The sequence below is a fragment of the Agaricus bisporus genome (assembly GCF_000300575.1).
Source record: "Agaricus bisporus var. bisporus H97 unplaced genomic scaffold AGABI2scaffold_2, whole genome shotgun sequence".
Taxonomy (NCBI): Eukaryota; Fungi; Basidiomycota; class Agaricomycetes; order Agaricales; family Agaricaceae; genus Agaricus; species Agaricus bisporus.
In genome coordinates, this window is record NW_006267355.1 from 547,974 (window position 1) to 569,405 (window position 21,432).

Below are 21,432 nucleotides of genomic sequence, written 5' to 3' on the forward strand. Positions count from 1 at the left end.
CTCAATGCATCTTGGCTCATGAATGGTTCAGCGCACTTCCGCATTTAGAGCGCGCATATTTAAATGGAGAATCGATGAGTTCGGATGAGCTGTTATGCTGGACTCGTGGAGATGCATTGGAACCTAGGAGAACGCACATGGAGGAGGTTTACGAAATATATCGGACGAAATATGCGCTAGAGACGGCGTTGTTGAAGCCTTTTTCCGATATTTCGCGCTTTAAGCATGAAGAGCATTCGCCTATTGGTCGAGAAAAGATGAACGGTCAGAAGGACCTGGGACTTTCGTTTGGATGGTGGAAACAGTTGTTGAATTGGGATATCATATCCTTCGTACGTGTATCACATTGTCTCGCATCTATACTTGAGCTGATAGATGATATAGTTTGATTGATCGTCGAGTTTAGTGATGGCTAGCATAATTCAGAAGAAGATCTACTCTCGCTACTATATTTTAATATTTAAGGACTCACTATGAGTGAAGGATTATATCAACGCGCTGTAATAATACCATTCTCTTCAGTATACCCATTTATTTCCCCCGAAAACCACGGTCTAACACAACGAGCGAGCATCGCTTCATATCTTTGGGCTCCTTGCCAGGTCAGTCGGGTGTCTACACTTTTCCGTAGGCATAACCGGTACACTGATGGTCTAGTCTTAGGTTGATCGTTCGTTGGCAATCCTTCACTTCGGTTTACCATCACTGTTTCCGTGTCAAGTTCGGCCTCAACGGAAATTCCACTGGATAATCCACACGACTAGCCGATTGGTTGACTCGGCGGACTTCGGACATACCCATTTTCCTTTTAATTGTTGTTAATTCAGGTGTCAAACGAACGGTAGAGCCAACTCGTGCACCATCGACGAAACCTAATGTACTTGCTTCCAAAGCACCACGCTGTACAGTGTTGGAGTTAAATTTAGTCGTTATTTGCTCATATGTAATTCTAAGGTGGCTGACTCAGCACTATATATTGTGTCAGGAAAGCTCATTTAACTTGGCGATACTTACTTTCTAAACCACTTTTAAATCACCCCTCAAGTCCTCTACAATGTCTGGAATATGTCGGATGCGATTGGCTGAGGAACGCAAGCAGTGGCGGAAAGACCATCCCTTCGTGAGTTGGTGTCAGGCTTACCTTGAATCTAGGGGAAGATCGCGTCGTATAGGACTTGATAGCTTCTGTTGTGCAAAGCTGGTGCCGCATCGATGGCACAATCTGATCTTCTAAATGCTTGTTACGGAATTCTTGTAACACTTTTTCACCGCTACGCGGGGAATCTCTCGACTGTTTATCCAACGGCTTATGATTAACCTCTGGGGCATCTTTAGGGCTTTTATGCGAAACCGACCAAGTCACAGGACGGATCGATGAACTTGATGGAATGGGAAGTCGGTATACCAGGAAAAGCAAATGTGAGTGGACACGTTTTTACAGGCGCGTATTACACGTTCTCTTGAGCGCGTCTTTTTTGGGAGGCTTGTGATGAATATATGCTTATTTTATGTGGATTTTGACAGACCCCTTGGGAGAATGGACTTTATAAACTTACTATGACATTTCCTGAAGGTACGCGCTGCTTTCATTTCAATGTTCCTCTAGTTGAAGATGGCTTGTTGTGTTTAGATTATCCATCGAAGCCACCAAAATGTAAATCTGTGCCGCACGTCCATTTGGTTATCACCCGACTGATCTTGACTCAGGCAAATTCACACCGCCACTATTCCATCCCAATGTATATCCATCGGGTACCGTTTGTCTATCCATTTTAGATGAAGAAAAGTCGTGGAAGCCTGCAATTACTATCAAGCAAGTAAGCATCGAGGGTATTCCAGAGCGTGGCGTAGACTGATCCAAATGGCAGATTTTACTAGGGATCCAGGATCTTCTCGATGATCCCAACGTCAGCGACCCGGCTCAAAGTGATGCATACACGATGTTCAAGTGAGTCCGGAGATTTCCTACTATTCGATATGCAAATTTGTTGACTCTGCTCCTCTCACAGGAACGACAAAACTGCCTATGAGTGAGTCCGAGCCTCTCATGTTAATTCTTTGTTCTCAACGTTTCACAGAAGAAGAGTTCGTCAGCAAGCTAGAGAGAATATACCTAAATGATCTTCTATATTTGTTGTCTCGGGTCTTGTTTTAGTTTGATTAATCTGCCTGTTATTGTATCACAATAGTAAGAACAAACTCATTCGTTCGTTATATTCATTCAATGTTGAGAGATTACGACATTGATTAATGGTACAAAGTATGGCCAAGTTATTAGAAGAGGCTTTTCTCGATCGCGTTCTTGACAGTAGTGATCTGGCTGGACAATTGAGAGTCGCCGGAGGTGATGCTGACCGAAATGACCGGTCGGGTGACATTGCAAGCCCGGCCGAGAGCAGCTTTAGATGGAACAAAGATGTAGGGAACATTCTACGACATGATGGTGAGCGGAAAGTACAAACATGAAAGTAAAGAGATAGGCAAACCTTTTCCTCGCAGAGGAGAGGGAGATGAAGCAAGATTTCGAGAGGTTCAGTGTCAGCCGTCAAAATGATGACTTCTGCAATACCACGGTTCAGAGTTTTGGTAGCTGAAGGATCGGCGTTAGATATATCCATTTTCTTCAGAAGCCGTATTGTATTATACATACCTTCGTTAGCACCCTTTTTTATTTGCTTGTATGCAGTAGCTTGCTGCACGAGATCGAGAATCTATGTAGCAAAATAACGATGTCAACCTATTTTCAAAACCTGGGAACAAATGTGAAATCCTCGTACCGCATTCGTCAAGGTAGCGTCTGCAAGGGGCCATGCTTTCTTTTCACCTCCTTCGTCCATGTCTAGAATTGATTATATGAGTTAGAGACCTCACGAATGTTGATCCTTGGTCGTTGTAGAGCTTGGACCACGGAGAACTTTTTTCCCTTCTTCAGATGATTACGTAATATGGCATCACAGCCACGACCCCCTAACTGCGCTATGTATAGAAGAAAATTGCCCCTTGTTATGTGCGCACGCGATTGCTCTCATGGAATAAATAAACTAAACTGTATCTGTAATCGATTGAGCTTGTACATCTTTAACGCAACAACCGCGCCGTTCCTTCCACATATACCACTCATTGCCTCTCCGGAAATGGTTACAAGCAGGCCTTCCTCGATCTACTTCGGTTATGGTAGTAACATGTGGATCGATCAGATGGACCGCCGATGTCCTGAAAACAAATATTTGGGCATCGCTCGCTTAGCAGATTGGTCAGTCATTTGGATGTATGTTGGTTGATAAGACTGATCATTCGTTCGTATTTTACAGGAAGTGGTTTATTTGTGAAAAGGGATATGCTAATGTCGTCCGATCACCGGGAGATGAGGTCTGGGGTCTCGTGTATGAGATCAGCGAAGCAGACGAACAGAAACTTGATGGCTACGAAAATGTACCCGACAACTATCACAAGCAATACCACACCGTGACTGTTTTTGATAAGAAGCACAAGGCGGAGGGCGCGGCGGGCGCGGCGACTTTGGCTTTGATTTATGTAGATGTTGAAAGGACGAAGGAATCTTCGCCAAAGACGGAATATATCTATCGTATGAATATGGCGATAGCGGATGCGTTGAAAGAGGGAGTACCAGAGGCGTATATCAAAAAGTACTTGCGTGCTTTCATTCCAGAGTAGATAGAGGTTAGGAACACAGTCGCACGCCAAGACACTGCACTATGAAGGGACCAGAATCAGAGCGCTGGAAGCCGGTGAGCGGGTGCAATCACAGTGCAGTTAAGGTGCAATAGATGAGTCTCGGTTGCAAAACGAGCATCTTCCCTCCTGTCCTTCAAAATCATAGTCAAGATGCCCGAATCTATATTTGTCACGAAGCTGTCAGTGGCCAATCATTGAGATTTCAAGCAAATGTGGATCTCATCACGACTCATCATCATCGGCGAAATTGACGATTAATGGTCAACTGACAGAACCGAAAGCACCCTTTATAAAAACGACAATTCTGGTGTGAATATTTCCCGATCCTCTTGGCGTTGCGTTCAGTGGTTATAGGAGAATTAGCAGTGGAAAAATTGCATGGCAAAACTCTCCAAAGTGATATTAAGACATCGACTTCAGAGCGAATACGCCGGTAGGCCCTCGTTTTTTTTTTATGAGTCTAGGGAAGTGGGCAAATGCGTTTTCGTATCGGCTGCTATTGTACCCGTCCTTTGGGAAGTTCGTGAACGGTAGCTATTCCTCCATGCGACGCGAATCGCTTCCACGCAAATATAAGCATACCTTGAAGTATAAAAGGAGCGTCAGCGAAGCTGGTGAAATTCAGTAAGAGTTTGACTCCCGCAGCAGTAGTCATGTTTAAAGCCAACTTCTTCGCCCTTGCTCTCTCTGCACTCGCATATGCCGCTCCATTCAGCTCTCGTCAAGCCTGTGCGGATGTCACAGTTGTCTACGCCAGAGGCACTACCGAGGTCCCCCTCATTGGTACAGTTGTCGGACCACCCTTCGCTAGTGCGCTCCGAATAGCCCTTGGAGGAAGGTCTTTAAATTTTGTCGGTGTGGACTATGATGCCGATATTGCCGGCTTCTTGGTAGGCGGTGATCCAGAGGGTGCTCGCACTATGGCCAGAGACGTTACTTCCTTTGCAAACTCGTGCCCGGATACAGCGATCGTCATGTCCGGTTACAGGTTTGTGTTTAATATTTTACTCAGAACTACTTAGTCTGATAAATGGGAAATCATAGTCAAGGTGCCCAAGTTACACACCTTGCTGCGGAACAGCTTTCTTCCTCCGTTCGGGAGAGGGTTAATGCTGTCGTAGTTTTCGGTGATCCAAAAAATGGCGACGGTTTCCCTGGAGTGTTGGATGATCGCTCGATCACATTTTGTGCATTTGGTGACAATATTTGCGATGGAGGGGTCCTTGTCCTTCTACCTCATCTCAGCTATGGTCGGGTGAGTTACCAACGATGGACATGATACCGACACTTGAATACTGACTTGCCTTCCTAGAACGTTGGGCAGGCAGCTGCTTTTGTGGTTTCTCAGCTCTGAGTATTATTAGGAGATTATGGCTTAAATGATGTACATTAAGATGTGAAATATGCATACCTGCTTAGGTTTACCGAGTAAGAGACCGGTGCGTCAGCTAAGAGCGGGGGGTGAGAAATGAATTATGTTCAAAATGGAAAGGCATCGCAGCAGGATTTCTCGCATGATAGATCTCGATGAATGGATCACCTTCTGGGAACCCAGACTCTGTTCATAACGTCCACTACCGCATCGCAGAATGACCTCGGACCCCGGGCTAAGTTCATTTTTCTTGCTAAGTATAAATAGTTCCTTCAATTCTGCCAAATGGCACCCAAACCATCTTAGTTGCGGCGACCGCACGGAATAGTCCATTTAGAGACTGTGTATTCACCAGGCAGTAGCTGTTGTCGGTAACCACGGTTGACTGCTTCGAGAGGTAGTACGAATACTAGAATCAAAATCCGTAGAATTCGCTCTTCCTTATCGACACAGATAGAAAGCTCAGCTACTAGAGAACAAGATTGCGAATCTAGGTTCACCTACCTACGCACGAGGACAAGAGCGGGGCCATAGCTTCGGATGCGCGCTGATTAACCAATGCGGCTGATTGATAGACTAATTTAGTCAGCTTCGAATTACTGATAGTAGTGCGCTTTATTAATTAGTTCGCGTTCCCGAGCCATGAGGTGCCAGAAGATCGAGAAACACTGCCAGAATGGAGATGCCCGCCAAAAATTCGGTACAGGCCTTGACCGAGGAGAACAAATTCTAAGATAGAACTCTCCCGAGGATAAAAAGGCTCGCCAGTAGCAGATCGGATTCAAAATCCCCGCCTCTATCATCAGCGATAGACTTGAGGATATGATGTTTCATCACAGGCAAGTCTACATGGGCTATGGCGGCGGCATGGTACCCAGACAAGTGGGCACGCACGCCCCGGACAATCAATTCATTGGGCTCGCGTTCCTCGAGGGCTGGTATGTCCTGAGTTCTGCGTCTTGCTAAAAACAAGACTTACTTTGCGCCCCCAGGAAATGAATCATAAGCCGAAGGGGCTTTGCCAACTTGGTACCCTCGCCGGGTGACGTGGTTTATGGTCTCGTCTATACCGTTTCCAGCTCCGATGAAACGAATCTCGACGTATTCGAAGGAGTACCGAATATGTACTCCAAGTTCTACCTGAACATAACCATGGGCACCCAAGAGAACCCAGGCATCAGACACAGGTCTTTGCTCTACATCGACGGTAATTTCAAAGACCCTGCTCCCGCACCGCAGGATTACATCGTCCGGATGAATGAGGTGATTGAGGAATGTAGGAAATTGGGAATGCCAGAGAGTTATATAGAAACATACCTGCGCACGTTTATCCCTCCTCCTGCCGATGCGTAGTTTAGGTCTAGTTTGATGATGCAATCACTGTTTGTCTTCCATGACGCTACATACGCGTAAGAAGCATCGATACGGCCGCGCCAGCTCACGACATCTTTATCCATGAACCCTTTCGTCGGCCATTTCTCGATGCACAGCTGGAAACCAAGCGTTACGAGCTGCGCTGATACTTGGGCAATGATTTGCTCATCTAATCTCGAGGATGAATCGCTCCCGTACAGAACAAAATGCTGACGGCGGATCAGCACCTTGTCGTTACACAATTTTTTCAGGGTTGAATTCATCCCCTTGAACGCCTTTTCTACTTTTACATCCGAGTGAGGTAACACCAGGGGTATCATGCTAGAGATGGTACCCTGCTTGCTTCCAGAGGGTTGAGTTCCTGCCTCTTTTCTTCAGGCAACTTTTTGCTGGCAGTTGCAAACCATTTGCAGAGCAGCGAAAGAATCTGCCGCATATATCGTGTCATGCCTCCACGATCGACAGTCGATAGTAGGGTGGATGAGGTAAAAGTCGGACTATTTCTCCTTCTGATGTCTTCTTGTTGATCATCGCAAGGGTCACTACAATCTGTATCCTTGTTCCCATGACGGGGCTGGTCGAGAATTGAGCAAGGCAGTTTACGTCGATAGATTGTGTGAGATACACACTGTATCGACCATGGGCTTTTCCCAACCCCGCTTCTGGCACCTGTAAGAGGATATAAGCTGCCTCCAAAATTGCGCGGCATGTTCGTCCTGTAGAATTAAGTCAGCGAGGACGATTAAATCTCTGTAGGTCACGACTTACTATTGTGTCCTGTAGCCCCATATTCACCACATTTGATCGCGGCACCCTTGCGACGGGAGGGAGAGTAGAAGCGGCGGCGGGTGGGTCAAGAGACATTGGAATATCATCCGGCGGGAGAGAAAGGTGTTCTAAGATCACATTGAGGAGTGATTTGCCACCGATATTGATCCAATCGCTCGACCATGAAGTCTCTGTGTGCAAGTCATTAAGTGATATGATTTTTCATTGCTGTAAAGCAATTGACAATGCTAGAAACCACGGTTTCATCCATTAGAAGGTAGCGCCCTTCCCCCGATTCTGAGCGCCGTCTCATTCCTCCAGTGGTAAATCGCACTTTGTAGCTTCTCATATTCACCCGTTCGGATATGAACAGGAATGCGGTAACGTCGAGACTTCTTGATGCCGACAAAGGCACAGAAAGGTTAGAATAGGTTCATTCAGAATACAGAAGTAATACGACACACATTAACCCTTTTGGTCCTGTACAAGTATGCGTGCCAAACGAGAACTTGAAAGCGGCTTGGGTTGCATAGGTCGCAGCAGAAGGTGATGGGATGGGGACGGCATCAATCACATCCATCGCTGCTTGCAAGGCTGTGATCCAAGGGTGTGCTCGAACCATGGCTAGAGAGGCGTTACTTCATTTGCAAACTCGTGCCGCCGTCATGTCCGCGGCGACCATCCATCTAGAGACTATGTATTCGCCAGTTAGTAACCGTTGCCTGCCTATGGAGCTGCCGTTCCTCTAACCACGGTTGACTGCATCAAAAGGTGGTATGAATACTAGAATTAAAGTCGGTTGAGCTTGTTATCGACGAAGATAGAAAGTCCAGCTACTAGAGGACAAGATCGCGAATCCAGGTACACCTGCGCAAGAGGACAAGAGCGTGACCATAGCCTCGGATGCGCGCTGATTTACCAAGGCAGCTCAATGATTGGCTAATTTAGTCAGCTTCGAATCACTGATAGTAGTGCGCTTTATTAATTAGTTCGCGTTTCCGAGCCATGGGTTGCCAGAAGATCGAGAACCACTGCCGGAATGGGAGATACCCGCCGAAAAAGCGATGTACGCCTTGACTGGGGAGAGCCAATTTTAAAGTAGAAATCTCCCGAGGAGGATAAAAAGGCTCGCCAGTAGCAGGGCGGATTCAAAATCCACGTCTCTATCATCAGCGATTGACTCGAGGATATGATGTTTCATCACAGACAAATCTACATGGGCTATGGCAGCAATCTGATGCGCAGGCAAATGAACACGCACGCCCCGGATAACCAATTCATTGGGCTCGCGTTCATCGAAGGCTGGTGTGTCCTGAGTTCTACGTCTTGTAAAAACAAGACTTACTTTGCGCCCCCAGGAAATGGATCATAAGTCGAAGGGGCTATGCCAACGTGATACCCTCGCCGGGTGACGTGGTTTATGGTCTCGTCTGCACCATTTCCAACACCGATGAAGCGAATCTCGACGCGTTTGAAGGAGTACCGAACATGTACTCCAAGTTCTACCTGAACATAACCATGGGCACCCAAGAGAAGCCAGGCATTAGACACAGGTCTTTGCTCTATATCGACGTTAACTCCAAAGTCCCCGCTCCCGCACCGCAGGAATACATTGACCGTATAAACGAGGGGATCGAGGATTGTAGAAAAGCGGGAATGCCAGAGAGTTATATAGAGGAATACCTGCGCGTGTTTATCCCTCCTCCTGCCGATGCGTAGTTAGGTCTACTCAGTTTAGTGATGCAATCACTGTTTGTCTTCCATGACACTGCCAAACAACTGATCATGCTACGCGTAAGAAACATCGACACGGCCGCGTCAGCTCAAGCCATCTTTATCCATGAACTCTTTCGTCGACCAGTTCTCGACACACAGCCCAACAGCTCAGCTCAAGCGGGCACAGAAACTCATTGCTGCAGAGGATGATGACTACTCAGACGCTTCATGGGGCTCGCAGGCCGGTCCCGGCGGCATGATCAAAGGTATACCCGCCTTCAAAGTTCCTGCTGTTGCAGATGTGCGTTTTCAAAAGTTCTTTGTAAATGAATCACACTGAAGTCTTGATCTTTAATTCCAGCCTACTGCTTTCCTTCGACTGCACACGGATGACCACGCCGATCCCAATTGCAGAATCAAGATCCAGCACGGTACAACGACCTTGGCCTTCAGATTCAAAGGTGGCGTTATCGTTGCCGTAGATTCTCGAGCAACAGCTGGAAGCTACGTCGGTAATTCATTTGACTCTGATCTCACTGGTCAATCCTGATCGCGTTCAAAGCTTCGGGAACGGTAAAGAAAGTCATTGAAATCAACCCATATCTTCTTGGAACGATGGCCGGTGGTGCAGGTAAGTACACAGGACATATGTGAGTTATAATACGATACTTAATTATTCTTCTCCTCAGCCGACTGCCAGTTCTGGGAGACCTATCTTGGTATGCACTGTCGGTTACACGAACTCCGCAATCGCGAACGAATCTCTGTCTCGGCTGCCAGCAAATACCTCAGTAACTTGGTCTATAGCTACAAGGGAATGGGTCTGAGTATGGTATGTCATTGTATGCGGAAGCTTGCGCGTTTTGATTCTTTACTTTCTTCTATCAAGGGAACCATGATCTGTGGTTGGGACAAGACCGGGCCAGCTGTCTTTTACGTAGACTCGGATGGCACGCGCCTCAAAGGCGACCTTTTCTCTGTGGGATCTGGTAGCACGTTCGCCTACGGTGTCTTGGATCAGGGCTATCGTTGGGATCTCACGGATGAGGAGGCACAGGAACTCGGCAGGCGTAGCATCTTCGCCGCTGGTCATCGTGATGCAATGTCGGGTAACACATGTAACTTGTATCATGTCAAGGAAGAGGGTTGGGACTTTATTGGTGCGTCATCCTTTTTTCTTTCATGCTTCATCCGTTTCTCATTCGTCGCATCGCTAGGCAATTATGATATCTCAAAAATGTACTACGAAGGACCTGGAGACGTTCCCGGAGCTCCTGGTGGTGGATACGGATACGCTATTCGCACAGAGGGTCGCAGCGCTGCTAATCCACCTCCTTCATAAAATTGTAATTCCTCTGTACAATATCCATTTCTTCTATGGAAACTGATTTAAAGATGCAATTAAAGCTCAAGGCTATGCTGATGGGATGCTACAAATTTAGGGATTCTTCATAACGATCTATCTCTATGCGCTCGCTTTCGAAGAAATCAATCTTTTTCAGGTCGCGCCACTGAGATTTGGGTCAATACGTAATCGGTCAGTAGTACAAACAAACGCACTTCGGTCCGATGGATAATTTTCCATGCTATAAAGAGGATGGGATAGACACCAATCATGGTGTAGGAGAATAAAAACGAGGGGATACTCCAGTTCCCGGGAAGGAAGACTGAATAACCTCCTACAAATGCCATGATAAAGGTTCCAACGAACGCATAATACCTGGACGTATTCAGCAATTGATGTAAATGAATTATCTCATCAATGACATACGCAGAAAATGGTTGCAAGCGACTCTTATGCGGAAGAGAATCTCGGGGGACCCCCTGACTTTTCAGAGCCTTCCGAGAAAGAAGTCAGTCACACTGCACGCCTTGATTGCAAAAGCTACTTGCAGCATAAAATCGGATATAAGTGAAAGAGATGGTGGCAAAATTCAGAAGTTGCGATGCCGTTACAAGGTTAACAAACCTTTGCCACTTGGTATCAAACCTTCTATTTTTTGAAAGACGTGAAGAACGTACCAGCTCAAAACGACAGCAGCATCATTGGAGAGTTGTAAGAAGGCTAACGCCGAAATAGCTAGCGTAATTCCTACACAGAAGATCGGTACTCCCCCTTTTGTACAGCGAGTCAAGCAAAATGGCATCTTGCCCTCCAATGCCAGCCCATAGAGCGTTCTGCTCGCGCAGTACACATAACTATTTCCAGCAGAGTATATGGCGCTCAGAACTAATGCGTTCACGATGTGCGGAAGAACCTGGATTTTCATTCGCTGCATCGCAATTACGTATGGTGATGATCCAGCACCCGGACGTGCGTCGGATATGGCTTTGATCAAACTGGGATCGTTGTATGGAACGACAATCCCAACGCAGAGGGATCCGAGTACGAAGAAAGCCGTGAGGCGATAAAAGACGCTGTTGAAAGCTTTGGGAAGGACCTTTCTTGGATTTTCTGCCTCTCCAGCGGTCATCGAAACGTAGTCCGGTCCGGCGATAGTGAATGAAGCTTGAATGAGACATGCAAGGAATCCAAGGAATCGGCCTAGGTTGCCTTCTTCGACATATTCTGCAAAGGGTGCACCTGGGACGTTCGATGCTGGCAGCGCGTAGATCAGGCATATGTATGTGAGTCATAAATAATGGACTTACGGTTCCAGAAACGAAAACCGTAAGCGTCTTTTTGAGGGTTGCCACCCACCATCGTGATGAAAGTGAAGAATATCAGACCGATGGCCAGAAGAGCTTTTCCAAGGGCGAGCCAGAATTCAGACTCTGGGAGACCATTAGAAGGCAGAAAATGGAGATTGAGTGAAGACTTACCTCCATAAAACTTGACAGCAAATAAATTAAAGAAGCTGTTCATACATCATTAAGATTGTGATTTCCAGCCAGGGACTTACTCACGCAAAAGTTACTATCACAAAAGTTATCACTGCAGCCAAAGGTATCTTGTCTGTCCAAAATTGAAGCACGACATTGAAAGCAACGATTTCAAAAGGTATTAAGGCTGCTTCAAACACGAAGAAGTTGATTCCTGCGCAAAAGCCGAGAGCGGGATCCACGAAGTGGTCCGCGTATCGGACCTAACGGATATATTTGTCTGCTAACTCCAACAAAAGGTCAACAAAAATAACTCACAAATGGAGACGAGATTGGCATCCATGAGACCATTTCGGCTGAGAGGTATAGATTAGGGCTGGGGTGTGTGTGAAACGAGCTGCCATACCAAGGCAATTGCTGACGGCCAGAATAAAAGTACACCAGATCGTGAAAGCCAAGAAGAGGTTCGCTATAATTAGCATTAGTTAAGTGGCACAACATTTCGGTGTTTCTCTTGCCAGGTCCTCCTTTCACTAGTGTTCCTCCTATTTGTACGAACAGCGCGGTTCCAATGGTGCCTTCAAAATCATGCTCGGTTTGAAATGATAGCAAGAATCTAGAGGAGAACATACCTCCTATGCCTATCATTTGTATATGCCGGTTCTGGAGAGCAGAGCATCGTCATCTTAGCAGTATTCATGGGACTGTGTAAAGACCACGTACTTTCAGCTTCCTATGAGCCTGTTTATCAAAAATGGCATCAACACTCTTCTCATCCTGATCTGCGACCTTCTTATGGCTGTGTAGTGATGATCTTCTGCTGTTGGTATTGCGTTCCATACTGGCTAGACGGGAGAAGAGGAACGAGTGGGAAGAACCATTGGCACTCTAGCTCCTCATTTAAAAGGAAACCGGGTGGCAACTTATGCGGATGAGCCAAGCAATGAGTAAGTTTAGACTGGTATGAATAGCTTCTGATGTATGTGCGTAGAAACTTAGAATGTACAAAAATTACCGCGCAATTCATCACGCATCATGCATCATGCCGCACCTCATGCCGCGTTTAGTCGCCCAGTGCAAGTGAGATAACAAGAATGAAATTTTCTTATCTGGGATGGCGAAAAATCCTTCCAGTTTTGGAACCCGATCAGTAGTAGAACTGCTATGATTTAGGTAGAAATATAGCAGGTTGTAATCATTGGAGCACCATGAACCATTTCTGCCTTTTATCCATCATGATCAAAACCCACTTATACTTATACTTCGAATGATGTCACTGGCCCATGTATCATTTTTCATTGCATCGTGCTCACTCGTACATAAGTGGATACTTCTGCATTCTTCATTCAACAAGCTTCCTTTCCTCATCAAAGAACCGGATGTCCTCAAGGGGAACTATCTGACAATCCAATAAAAGGTGAGTGATTGACACAGCGAAACCCAGTACACGAACCTTCGTTTTATGCCACCACTTGTAGCCGAAATAAAGTATTGGAGCAATCACTAATATGCCATACGAAAAAATGAATGTCACCGTGTTCCAATGACCCTTCAAGAAAAGGGTATATTGGTACACGAATACAATCACGAGCAGCGCCACGCATGCATAGTATCTGCGTCCAGTACGATTTAGGATGAGGAAATGAATGTGGTCAGAAATGTACTCACGCAGAAAATGGCTGGAGGTAAGTGCGATAAGGGAGTTCCGTTCTGGGTATTCCTTGAAGGTTCATAGCCTACATCAAGCAGTAAGAAATCACAAATCAGTCATAGATGATTCATGAGTCACCTTATGGAATCGTATATATGCAAGACAAATAAAGGCCCGGGCCAAAATCCCAGCAGAAGACAGCAAGTTGAGGAGCCTAATGATGAAAGGTCAAAAACTTCAAGTCGCCGCGTGAGCCAAGAAGGATCACTCACCAGTTGAGGACAAGAGTTCCCCTCTCTGATACCTGCATGAAGGCTTCGGTTGTTGAGATATATGTGAACACTACGAGGCAAAATAAAACATACTAACCAAGTAAGGAGAACAGGACCATAACTATGACACTATATATCGGCACTCCTCTCTTGGTACACTTCGCTAATAGTTTGGGGGCTTTTCCTTCGAGCGCAAGGCCAAAGAGGATTCGACTCCCAATGTAGAAGTAGGTGTTCCCCGCCGAAAACACAGAGGAGAGAACGAGAGCATTTACAATATGGGGCAACACCTTGATCTTTAATCGTGCCATTCCCATCACATAGGGAGATGCACCAACTCCGGGCCTCGGATTTATCACAGATTCGACAAGGTCTGGGTCATTATAGGGTACTAGTGTACCGACACAAATGGCACCAAGGATGAAAAATCCAGCGAGACGATGTACTGTGGTGCGAAATGCCCGGGGCATCGTCTTGCGTGGATCCTCGGCTTCACCTGCGGCGATGGCAACATAGTCTGGTCCTAAATATACCATTCATTAGTTGTTTATCTAGAATAAACATCCGGTACTCAAATTCGCAACGTACCGACAATGATCAACGCCGCTTGAATCAAACAGGCTGCAAAACCATGGAAGTGTCCCACAGGACCTGTGCCGAGATACTCCGCAAAAGGAGCTCCAGGTACGCTGTCAGCTAAACTCGAATGAGAGACGTGTTTAGATATGAATGTAGCGTCTTACAACTCCAATAGCGGAACCCAAACTTATCATGTAGAGGATTAACACCAACCATCGCAAAGAAGGTGAAAGCTATGAGACCAATCATCAATATTACTTTCCCCATAGACAGCCAGAACTCCGATTCTGTAACCGAAGACGCGTGAGCTCATGAAAACCTGAGGTGCAAGTGGTGTACTTACCCCCGTAGAATCGAACAGCGACGAAGTTGAGGAAACTGATGCAGAAGATTAGATAGCTCAACAAAGAACTATGAAATCTTACATATAAGCAACTATGAGTGCAGCGCTCATTGCCGCGACCGGTATCTTATCCGTCCAATAGCGGAGAATTATGTTAAACGCGACGATTTCGAACGGTAGCGCAGTTGCTTGGGTGAGGAAATATATCCACCCAGTACAGAACCCAAGAGCAGGATCGACAAAGTGATCTATAAAACGGATCTAAAACACGAGAGGTACCATCAGCATTGGCTCATAAAAGATTTGTTGGACAAACAAAAGGAGACGAAATGGGCATATAGACCACCATTTCCGCTGGATATACAAATATGAGATAGCGTAACGACGTCGAGTTTCGACATGTCGTACCTAGACAGTTGTTGAAAGCCAGTATAACTGTGCACCATAACACAAATGCGATGAGCAAGTTTGCAGGACCGCCCTGCGTCAGAGGTGTTCCAATTTGGACAAACAAAAGCGTCCCGATCGTTCCTATTAATGGAAAGTTAGTCGTAAGTATACTGAAAAGCACAAGGAGGCATACCTCCGATAGCCAAGAGGGATATATGCCGGCTCTTAGGTGAATAAGTAATATTTCCTTGTTTGAATCAACAAATAATACGCACCTTCAAACTCCTCCGCGTCTCGTCGACCAGTCGTGAGTTATCATGAATTGAGGAATGAGAGGACACAACACTGTGAACACTGCTCCCGGAGGTTTTGGGAGATTTCACGTCCTCGTCGTGTATAATTTCCTGCATGTTTCGAATACGACAATTGCAGGATCGTGGAGGCGCCACGAGTAAGAGGGGAAATGATTTAATATATGGTCTCTATTTAATCATTTGACTGTTCGGGACTGTCGACGGATTCATATATGGGGATGAATAGTCGCACCACTTCCCCCTGATGACGTTCAGAGATGGCATGCAGGTGAAGCCTAAACTGGTTCGATCGTGGGCCATGTTCATATCCGTCGCCGTAAAAATAGATGAGGTCACCGTATACACATTGCGTCAATCAGGTAAAATTGAAGTCTAGAATTTTTCCGGTGATGCCATGATTCTATTTAGAACAAAATTTCAATCAGAAAACTGGAGTACACGTGTAGATGTTTGCTACCTTAGCGGATTTTTGTTCACTGCACTTTTGAAGGGCAGAAACTCCAGGTCCAAATCGATATCCCCACCTCTATGAGGAATTCTGGGGCTTACATGTCAAATCCCATGACGGAGCAAGATCCAAGCCAACTTTCCTAGAGGAGGCATTTCACATGGTTACAACCAAAAGATGAACTTACCCATAAGTGTGTTGAAATGAACCGATCGAGCTCCTTCGGTTGCACTTTATCGTACGGAAAAGCACTGACAAACATCCAGTCAGATGATGGAGTGATACTGTATGTACCTGTGCTCCCCAATGGGTGGCGTTGCCGCATAACTTCGGAAAATAACTCTTAGAGACTTCCTTGGCCTCATGGGAAGTATTCCCGATTTTGATAAGAATGAGTTCTCGTCCAAAGCACGTCCACCATTTGTAATCAGACCTCGATCGATACACTAGTATATTCAAAGTTCGCACTGACTGTTGAGTAGTATGCCAAGACCCAAGAGTCAAGACCGTGCCAGCACTGAAGCGTCCACTTTGTTTTCTTCTTTTTGAATTATTGGAACCAATAGGCTCGGATGCCTGACAAGTAGTCCTAAGTCGATTAGGTCTTTGTTTGACATCACCTTTCGAATTTTTCCCGCAAGATAAGTTACGAGTAAAGAAATGCTGAACACACGACAGTGGAGCTCTGCCTTACGTAATCAAATGACAAGTTCGGATATTTAAAATAACAATCTTGGCAGTATACAGAATTTCCCAACGTCTCCACAAAAAAGGATCAGAACCCACGGACAACCCGGCCAATTGGCCCACTTTTTATCTTCCTTATCTTCCCTCACGGCTGCCAGAGTTACCAAAAAACGGGGTCAAATATTGAGGGCTAAGCCAGGCACATTCTGAGAGGCAGCCTGGTCCAGTGAGCGCGTTTGGAAAGAATTCAACATTTTTAAAAATGGGTCATTCCTCTACGGTCACCTTATGTCCGACTATTCCACTTCAAGGAGTCGATGGGTACATAAAGCATGACATTGTGGCGTAGTACTCTTCAAAGTTCAGGCTGCTCGCCTAGTGGAAGATAACGTGATTGAACTTCATGAAAGTATCAATAGAGCGTCGAACTAGGTGCCGAACGAACATCTCCGAACATCGGGTCCACAATTCGCTTTTCTCATGAAAAGTCATAAAAGTGACCAGAAGCAACCCAGAATTACTGACCATGATAGCCCAAAAATGGAGGGTCTGAGCCATTTTTAAACTCGCGGAGATTAAGAATGAAAAGTCACCGGCGCTATTCTTAGACTGCGAATTCCACGACGGGTTGTGTAAATTGTGTACCTTATGAACTTCAAGAATTCCGCGATATAATTGAAAAGGGCCCGTAGTACCTTTACCACTCCCCACCCTTACATTAATAAGGCCGGCGGCTCTCGTCGACCCTTTATTGGATATAGTGGTGAGTATTTAAGTTATTCACGCCTGCTACTGGGGCCAAACCATGATGATTGTTCAAAATTCTCAAGAGTCGAATATAAGTCCGAATAGTTATAGATCTGAGCATGGCAGAAGTCAAGGAACCTTGAATTCTAATTAGCACGGTCAGGATTAGTACCGACTCGGAAAGAGATCCTGGATAACAAGTTTCGATGAATAAGGACGGTAATGCTTCTCGAAGATAGTAACGGAGTCCGTCCAAGGATCATTAACTTAAGTGTCCCTTAAATCTCAAGAGGGTTCGGGCAACAAGCTACTATGATGCGACCTGAGAAGGCAAGAGGCCTCAACTCTAGTGATGTATTGATGTACCGTTCATGGATGGGTCATGAACCTTCAGGTACAGGTCATGACCGGGTCACGAACGGGTCGTGAACCTTTCAAGAGGTCATGAACGGTTCCCGAAATTTGTAATCAATAACGTAGATAGTACAGATACAAAGAGCCTGTAGAATCGACACCGATATCCATGTGGGGCACAACACAACCTCATTAGAAACGTACTTGATAGTCAAGAGGAACAAGTCCAGGCAGCTACTCACGCAAACTTGCCGATGAACGTAATATAAAAGTGCCTATACTCAATAAAAATGATGTATAATATCTTACACGAACTAACGAACTAACGAACTAACGAAAAGGAGTGTCAGGAGAAAAAAAGCATTAGTAACAACTTTTAAAAAAACGAAAGTAGATCACCAAAGAAAAAGAATAGTCAAATAAATCAAAAAGTCCACAAAAAAATGGTTCATTAAAATGCATGGGTATCACGAAAAATTGGAATACAAAAATGTCAAAAGAAAGGAAAGACCGTTCATCAATAAATAAAAAGAAATTTTGATATTGTCCCAATCCTAAAAAAAAAAGAGAGAGAAAAAAGACGAAATGACGAACGGACACGTCCGTCATAATAATCAAGTTTATCCAAAAACTTTCCTTACACAAAAAGAAATCCATCCGCAAAGAAAATAAATCAAAGTAGACCATTTAAATCTCCATTCTCTTCCCCACCACTCCCTCCCATACTCGAGAGGTTCATAAATCGTGTTATCCGTTTCTTCGCTTTCGAAGTCTGCACCCACTCCTCCTCCTCATCTTGATCTCTACTAGCCTCCGCCGCATGCCACTCACACAACATCTTGCCATTGATCTCCCAGTACTCTTTCAATCGTTCCTTACAAGGAACAAGTCCTGGATGTTCACAAGTCATATGCTCAGGATGATATTTATCACCTGTATGGGAGAGGGCACACGGTCCTTCAATAGGTTGCCCACAACGAGTAGCAGCGCATAACGACCGGTTGGCTTCGTGATAGTGATAAGCGCATAAAGGTTTGCCGTCAAAAACATAAAACGATTTGTCAGGGAAAGTTTTCTATAAGTGTTGATATCAGCGTCGGTGTGCAGCCTCCAGACCCATAAAATACCGCTTACATGGCAAACGTGACAATTGAAACATTCTTTGTGATACTTACCTTTCAGCTGACCATCAGACGAAGAAACAGCCTGTTTTTCGATAGGTAACAGGCAACGGCGACACTGTAAATTTTTATCAGACAAAGCAAAGGGTGAAAAAGGAACTGGTACGAACCTTCGGCAGATACATGTTTTTCCAGCACGTCTCGCACAATGCTCCTCCCGTATCGACTCTGATCCACCTCCCATCATCCACCTTTATCTGACACCTCAAACAAGTTCTCACCCTCCGCGCTTTCTCATTGCGAGGCGGTAACTTGGTAGAGTCGTTCGTCGTTTTCGCTCGCGTCGGGAGTTTTGGAGGCTTATTCTCCGGCGAGTGAGGTGGTACTTGTACGGTATTGCTCCGATGAGGTTGGCCACTCGTGGTTGCCAATCCATTGTCTCTTTCGTGGCTTTTGTTCTCGACATAACTGTCGTCCTTCTCCTTGAAGTATAGGTTCCCAAACGACGTACTCTCTTTCACCGCATCCGCCGTCGACGCGTCCGGAGCTGCCTCTTCCATCAAGGTTTCCATTGATTGTTCCATGGAACCTTTGCTTAAAGGTCCCATCATCGGGACCATACTTGTGACTCTAGAATAGGTGCTTCTACTGTCGTCGCTGCTACCACTGTCACTTCTCCGAAGCCCAGAGCCAAATAACGTCCTGCTGAGTCTACTGGGTGATGTCGGAGGACTACGCAAAGTTTTAGCCATGGTATCATTCGTCTCAGATCCGCTGGCCAAGGAATACGACGAAGCAGCCGATTGACGTGAAGGGGCCGATTTATTTGCTTCGGGCATGGCAAAATGCACATGATTGGATTTGGTCGCAGCGGATTCGGGATTGATGGTGGTGTTCGACACGCGACTCGACGATGCCTGAGGCACTTCATCCTCATCATCCGTCGAATCAGCATAAGCCAATCCGCATTCAGAATCAGAATCAGAGGTAGGAGGCGGAGGTAACGACTGCTTCGCCATTTCGTTCGAAGTTGTAGACTTGAGGCTGTTTTGGGTGTCCTTACGTGACAATGGTCCATCGTTTGGATATGTAGAGCTCATCGTGTCTCCCCCGGTATTCTGCAGGACTTCGCGAGGAGGAGATTTCCGTTGCTCAAATGAAAAGAGAGATTCTGGACTGGTGCTTAGGGGAGGTTGATTCATGTAATTTCCAAGCAGAGGTAGGCGATCCAAAGGAGACAGACCGAACCCGTTTGCAAATTCTTCAGCAGGTGATTTCCGGATATTGGCAAAGTTCGGTGATGGGGACTGACGTGGAGGAAAAGCAGGATGTTGTAGCCTTGACAGAGCCTCGGGAACGAAATCAGTTTGGGGACTGGGAGAAATAGGGTCAGGAGAGTGAGATGAGTAACCAGAACCAGCCGAAAGAGGGGGCGTATCAGGAGCTGCATTGGTACTTAAGTTTGAGCTCTCAAAAGCTTTGGCAGGAGTAAAACACTTACATCGCGCCGGCACATTCATGTCGAGGAATCTCGGAAGATTGGGTCGGGTATCCATCATATGTCCCGAGGGAGCGACAATCATTGCAGCGCGTGCGGCTGCAGCAAAACCGCGTCGACCGACTCCGGCCATTCCTGCGGCTCCGCCAGTTTGTGTATCAATGTCCCCCGGAGGAGGACCAAGAGAGGAAGCGAAGGGAGGTGGCGTTACAAGATGAGTTTGAATTGCAGGGATAGGTTGCCGGACGGAGGCATTCGAGGCTGCGCGCGTTCGACTATCGGTTGACTGATATGGGTTCATAAGGGGTGGTGGCCTAAGAGATGAAGTAGCAGGTGGTTGAAAATTTTGGGGGTGTTGCAAAGATGTCGCGGTATCATTTCTGGCTAGCGGACTCAACCGTTGTTGAAAAGAGGGCCCGCTAGACGTGGTATTCGCGGGTGGTCGTTCGAAGGGTGAAGGTAAACGTTCATGAGGTGGAGAGCGGGGAGAGCGAACGGGTGGAGTACCAGTTCTTTGAGGTGGAATACCTGCAGCAAGAGAAGCCAAACGAGGGGGACGCGAGGGCGCAGACACTGTCTGGGGAGCACAAATATGATCCCCAAGTTCCGAAAGAGGCACAGGCCTATTGCAGTTCGAACATTTGACGGTGGGGAGGACCTGAGAGATCCTGGAAGACTGGCCCGCGGATGGCGCGAGAAGGGAGGCCATTAGAGAGTGTGCGTTGAAGGAAAGGCGTGGTGGTTGAACTTGAAGAGGTAGGTGTAAGGGAGCGCAGGGTCAAAGAGTGACGACGACGAGGATAGATTAGTTGGAGACTAGACTAGCGTATTCTCAGCCAGGGAAGATGAAAGCATGGGGAAACAAAGACAAGCGCGCCCCAGGCGCCTCCTGTAACACCCTTGATGATCCACCCCCCAATATAGTCTATTAGCGACAAACAAATTCTCGTCTCCTTGCCACCGGATTCCCGAACAACCAAGTCCTACCAAGCAAAAGCAAAAGCATTTTGCGATGATGCCTTCGTCCAAACATAGGCGCATGCATGTGGTTTACGCGATCGCTGATGAAAACATGCTTTTTGATTTGACCAGCTGCGTCTCCCTCCCATCAATGCTTCCATTGCCACAGCAGTCACGAGTCCGCATCAGAATCGTAGTTTAGTACGTTTAGAGTGTCCACCTCTTTATTCTTCGGGACCGCACTGCACAATTTCATAAATCATTCTTCTCCGCAACAGTGCATCCATGACGTTTTTCAAAGGCAAAAAGAAGAGTACTA

The 21,432-nt window shown here is 46.2% G+C and overlaps 10 protein-coding genes across 10 annotated transcripts; 6 read left to right on the forward strand and 4 right to left on the reverse strand.

Annotated features, from left to right (window-relative positions):
- Positions 1-1,010: 1,010 nt before the first annotated feature.
- AGABI2DRAFT_190282 (ubiquitin-conjugating enzyme9) lies at positions 1,011-2,526 on the forward strand. The gene is made up of 9 exons (XM_006457823.1): positions 1,011-1,120; positions 1,336-1,419; positions 1,525-1,573; positions 1,631-1,654; positions 1,708-1,817; positions 1,869-1,948; positions 2,010-2,030; positions 2,079-2,432; positions 2,488-2,526. Exons 1-8 carry the CDS (start codon positions 1,055-1,057, stop codon positions 2,119-2,121), a joined length of 477 nt encoding a protein of 158 aa, XP_006457886.1. The 5' UTR covers positions 1,011-1,054; the 3' UTR covers positions 2,122-2,432; positions 2,488-2,526.
- Positions 2,527-3,067: 541 nt separating this feature from the next.
- AGABI2DRAFT_176448 (hypothetical protein) lies at positions 3,068-3,894 on the forward strand. The gene is made up of 2 exons (XM_006457824.1): positions 3,068-3,253; positions 3,312-3,894. The coding sequence occupies exons 1-2, from the start codon at positions 3,135-3,137 to the stop codon at positions 3,673-3,675; spliced, it is 483 nt and encodes a 160-aa protein (XP_006457887.1). The 5' UTR covers positions 3,068-3,134; the 3' UTR covers positions 3,676-3,894.
- A 455-nt stretch (positions 3,895-4,349) lies between these two features.
- Positions 4,350-5,050, forward strand: AGABI2DRAFT_183005 (hypothetical protein; the record flags this gene model as incomplete). The annotated part of the gene is made up of 3 exons (XM_006457825.1): positions 4,350-4,684; positions 4,741-4,951; positions 5,009-5,050. 3 exons carry the CDS (start codon positions 4,350-4,352, stop codon positions 5,048-5,050), a joined length of 588 nt encoding a protein of 195 aa, XP_006457888.1.
- Positions 5,051-5,797: 747 nt separating this feature from the next.
- Positions 5,798-7,832, reverse strand: AGABI2DRAFT_114912 (hypothetical protein; the record flags this gene model as incomplete). Its single annotated transcript, XM_006457826.1, has 8 exons — positions 5,798-6,020; positions 6,048-6,407; positions 6,476-6,651; positions 6,777-7,016; positions 7,072-7,158; positions 7,211-7,399; positions 7,455-7,602; positions 7,675-7,832. 8 exons carry the CDS (start codon positions 7,830-7,832, stop codon positions 5,798-5,800), a joined length of 1,581 nt encoding a protein of 526 aa, XP_006457889.1.
- A 537-nt stretch (positions 7,833-8,369) lies between these two features.
- Positions 8,370-9,009, forward strand: AGABI2DRAFT_133726 (hypothetical protein). Its single transcript, XM_006457827.1, has 2 exons — positions 8,370-8,515; positions 8,569-9,009. Exons 1-2 carry the CDS (start codon positions 8,427-8,429, stop codon positions 8,927-8,929), a joined length of 450 nt encoding a protein of 149 aa, XP_006457890.1. The 5' UTR covers positions 8,370-8,426; the 3' UTR covers positions 8,930-9,009.
- On the forward strand, positions 9,010-10,577 carry AGABI2DRAFT_190285 (20S proteasome subunit). Its single transcript, XM_006457828.1, has 7 exons — positions 9,010-9,227; positions 9,288-9,438; positions 9,489-9,557; positions 9,616-9,758; positions 9,816-10,086; positions 10,144-10,272; positions 10,334-10,577. The coding sequence occupies exons 1-6, from the start codon at positions 9,051-9,053 to the stop codon at positions 10,266-10,268; spliced, it is 936 nt and encodes a 311-aa protein (XP_006457891.1). The 5' UTR covers positions 9,010-9,050; the 3' UTR covers positions 10,269-10,272; positions 10,334-10,577.
- A 392-nt stretch (positions 10,578-10,969) lies between these two features.
- AGABI2DRAFT_176452 (hypothetical protein) lies at positions 10,970-12,319 on the reverse strand (the record flags this gene model as incomplete). The annotated part of the gene is made up of 8 exons (XM_006457829.1): positions 12,268-12,319; positions 12,156-12,218; positions 12,068-12,105; positions 11,834-12,012; positions 11,750-11,784; positions 11,579-11,701; positions 11,185-11,525; positions 10,970-11,125 (listed from the first exon to the last, which is right to left on the reverse strand). Exons 3-8 carry the CDS (start codon positions 12,098-12,100, stop codon positions 10,970-10,972), a joined length of 867 nt encoding a protein of 288 aa, XP_006457892.1. The 5' UTR covers positions 12,101-12,105; positions 12,156-12,218; positions 12,268-12,319.
- A 703-nt stretch (positions 12,320-13,022) lies between these two features.
- On the reverse strand, positions 13,023-15,429 carry AGABI2DRAFT_176453 (hypothetical protein). The gene is made up of 14 exons (XM_006457830.1): positions 15,260-15,429; positions 15,178-15,208; positions 15,003-15,125; positions 14,911-14,948; positions 14,677-14,855; positions 14,595-14,629; positions 14,416-14,538; positions 14,261-14,368; positions 13,770-14,195; positions 13,673-13,715; positions 13,539-13,614; positions 13,418-13,485; positions 13,203-13,362; positions 13,023-13,148 (listed from the first exon to the last, which is right to left on the reverse strand). The coding sequence occupies exons 1-14, from the start codon at positions 15,392-15,394 to the stop codon at positions 13,092-13,094; spliced, it is 1,602 nt and encodes a 533-aa protein (XP_006457893.1). The 5' UTR covers positions 15,395-15,429; the 3' UTR covers positions 13,023-13,091.
- A 2,778-nt stretch (positions 15,430-18,207) lies between these two features.
- AGABI2DRAFT_198940 (hypothetical protein) lies at positions 18,208-19,215 on the reverse strand (the record flags this gene model as incomplete). The annotated part of the gene is made up of 4 exons (XM_006457831.1): positions 18,208-18,609; positions 18,669-18,773; positions 18,822-18,906; positions 18,968-19,215. The coding sequence occupies 4 exons, from the start codon at positions 19,213-19,215 to the stop codon at positions 18,208-18,210; spliced, it is 840 nt and encodes a 279-aa protein (XP_006457894.1).
- A 774-nt stretch (positions 19,216-19,989) lies between these two features.
- AGABI2DRAFT_133730 (hypothetical protein) lies at positions 19,990-20,284 on the forward strand (the record flags this gene model as incomplete). Its single annotated transcript, XM_006457832.1, has 2 exons — positions 19,990-20,099; positions 20,157-20,284. Coding segments are annotated over exons 1-2 (170 nt in total), but the record flags the coding sequence as incomplete, so codon positions are not given.
- Between the last annotated feature and the right edge of the window lie 1,148 nt (positions 20,285-21,432).

Excerpts from the sequence above, each read along its gene's own strand:
- AGABI2DRAFT_176448 (XM_006457824.1), top strand. The coding sequence starts at position 3,135 with ATGGTTACAAGCAGGCCTTCCTCGATCTACTTCGGTTATGGTAGTAAC. Across the intron at positions 3,254-3,311 it reads ATCGCTCGCTTAGCAGATTG|GAAGTGGTTTATTTGTGAAA; the intron begins GTCAGTCATTTG and ends CGTATTTTACAG.
- AGABI2DRAFT_176453 (XM_006457830.1), bottom strand. The coding sequence starts at position 15,394 with ATGCAGGAAATTATACACGACGAGGACGTGAAATCTCCCAAAACCTCC. Across the intron at positions 14,196-14,260 it reads AGCGGCGTTGATCATTGTCG|GACCAGACTATGTTGCCATC; the intron begins GTACGTTGCGAA and ends TGGTATATTTAG. Across the intron at positions 13,149-13,202 it reads AGTGGTGGCATAAAACGAAG|ATAGTTCCCCTTGAGGACAT; the intron begins GTTCGTGTACTG and ends TTGGATTGTCAG.
- AGABI2DRAFT_190282 (XM_006457823.1), top strand. The coding sequence starts at position 1,055 with ATGTCTGGAATATGTCGGATGCGATTGGCTGAGGAACGCAAGCAGTGG. Across the intron at positions 1,574-1,630 it reads TACTATGACATTTCCTGAAG|ATTATCCATCGAAGCCACCA; the intron begins GTACGCGCTGCT and ends TGTTGTGTTTAG. Across the intron at positions 1,949-2,009 it reads GATGCATACACGATGTTCAA|GAACGACAAAACTGCCTATG; the intron begins GTGAGTCCGGAG and ends CTCCTCTCACAG.
- AGABI2DRAFT_133726 (XM_006457827.1), top strand. The coding sequence starts at position 8,427 with ATGGGCTATGGCAGCAATCTGATGCGCAGGCAAATGAACACGCACGCC. Across the intron at positions 8,516-8,568 it reads CTCGCGTTCATCGAAGGCTG|GAAATGGATCATAAGTCGAA; the intron begins GTGTGTCCTGAG and ends TTGCGCCCCCAG.
- AGABI2DRAFT_190285 (XM_006457828.1), top strand. The coding sequence starts at position 9,051 with ATGAACTCTTTCGTCGACCAGTTCTCGACACACAGCCCAACAGCTCAG. Across the intron at positions 9,558-9,615 it reads AACGATGGCCGGTGGTGCAG|CCGACTGCCAGTTCTGGGAG; the intron begins GTAAGTACACAG and ends TCTTCTCCTCAG. Across the intron at positions 10,087-10,143 it reads AGAGGGTTGGGACTTTATTG|GCAATTATGATATCTCAAAA; the intron begins GTGCGTCATCCT and ends TCGCATCGCTAG.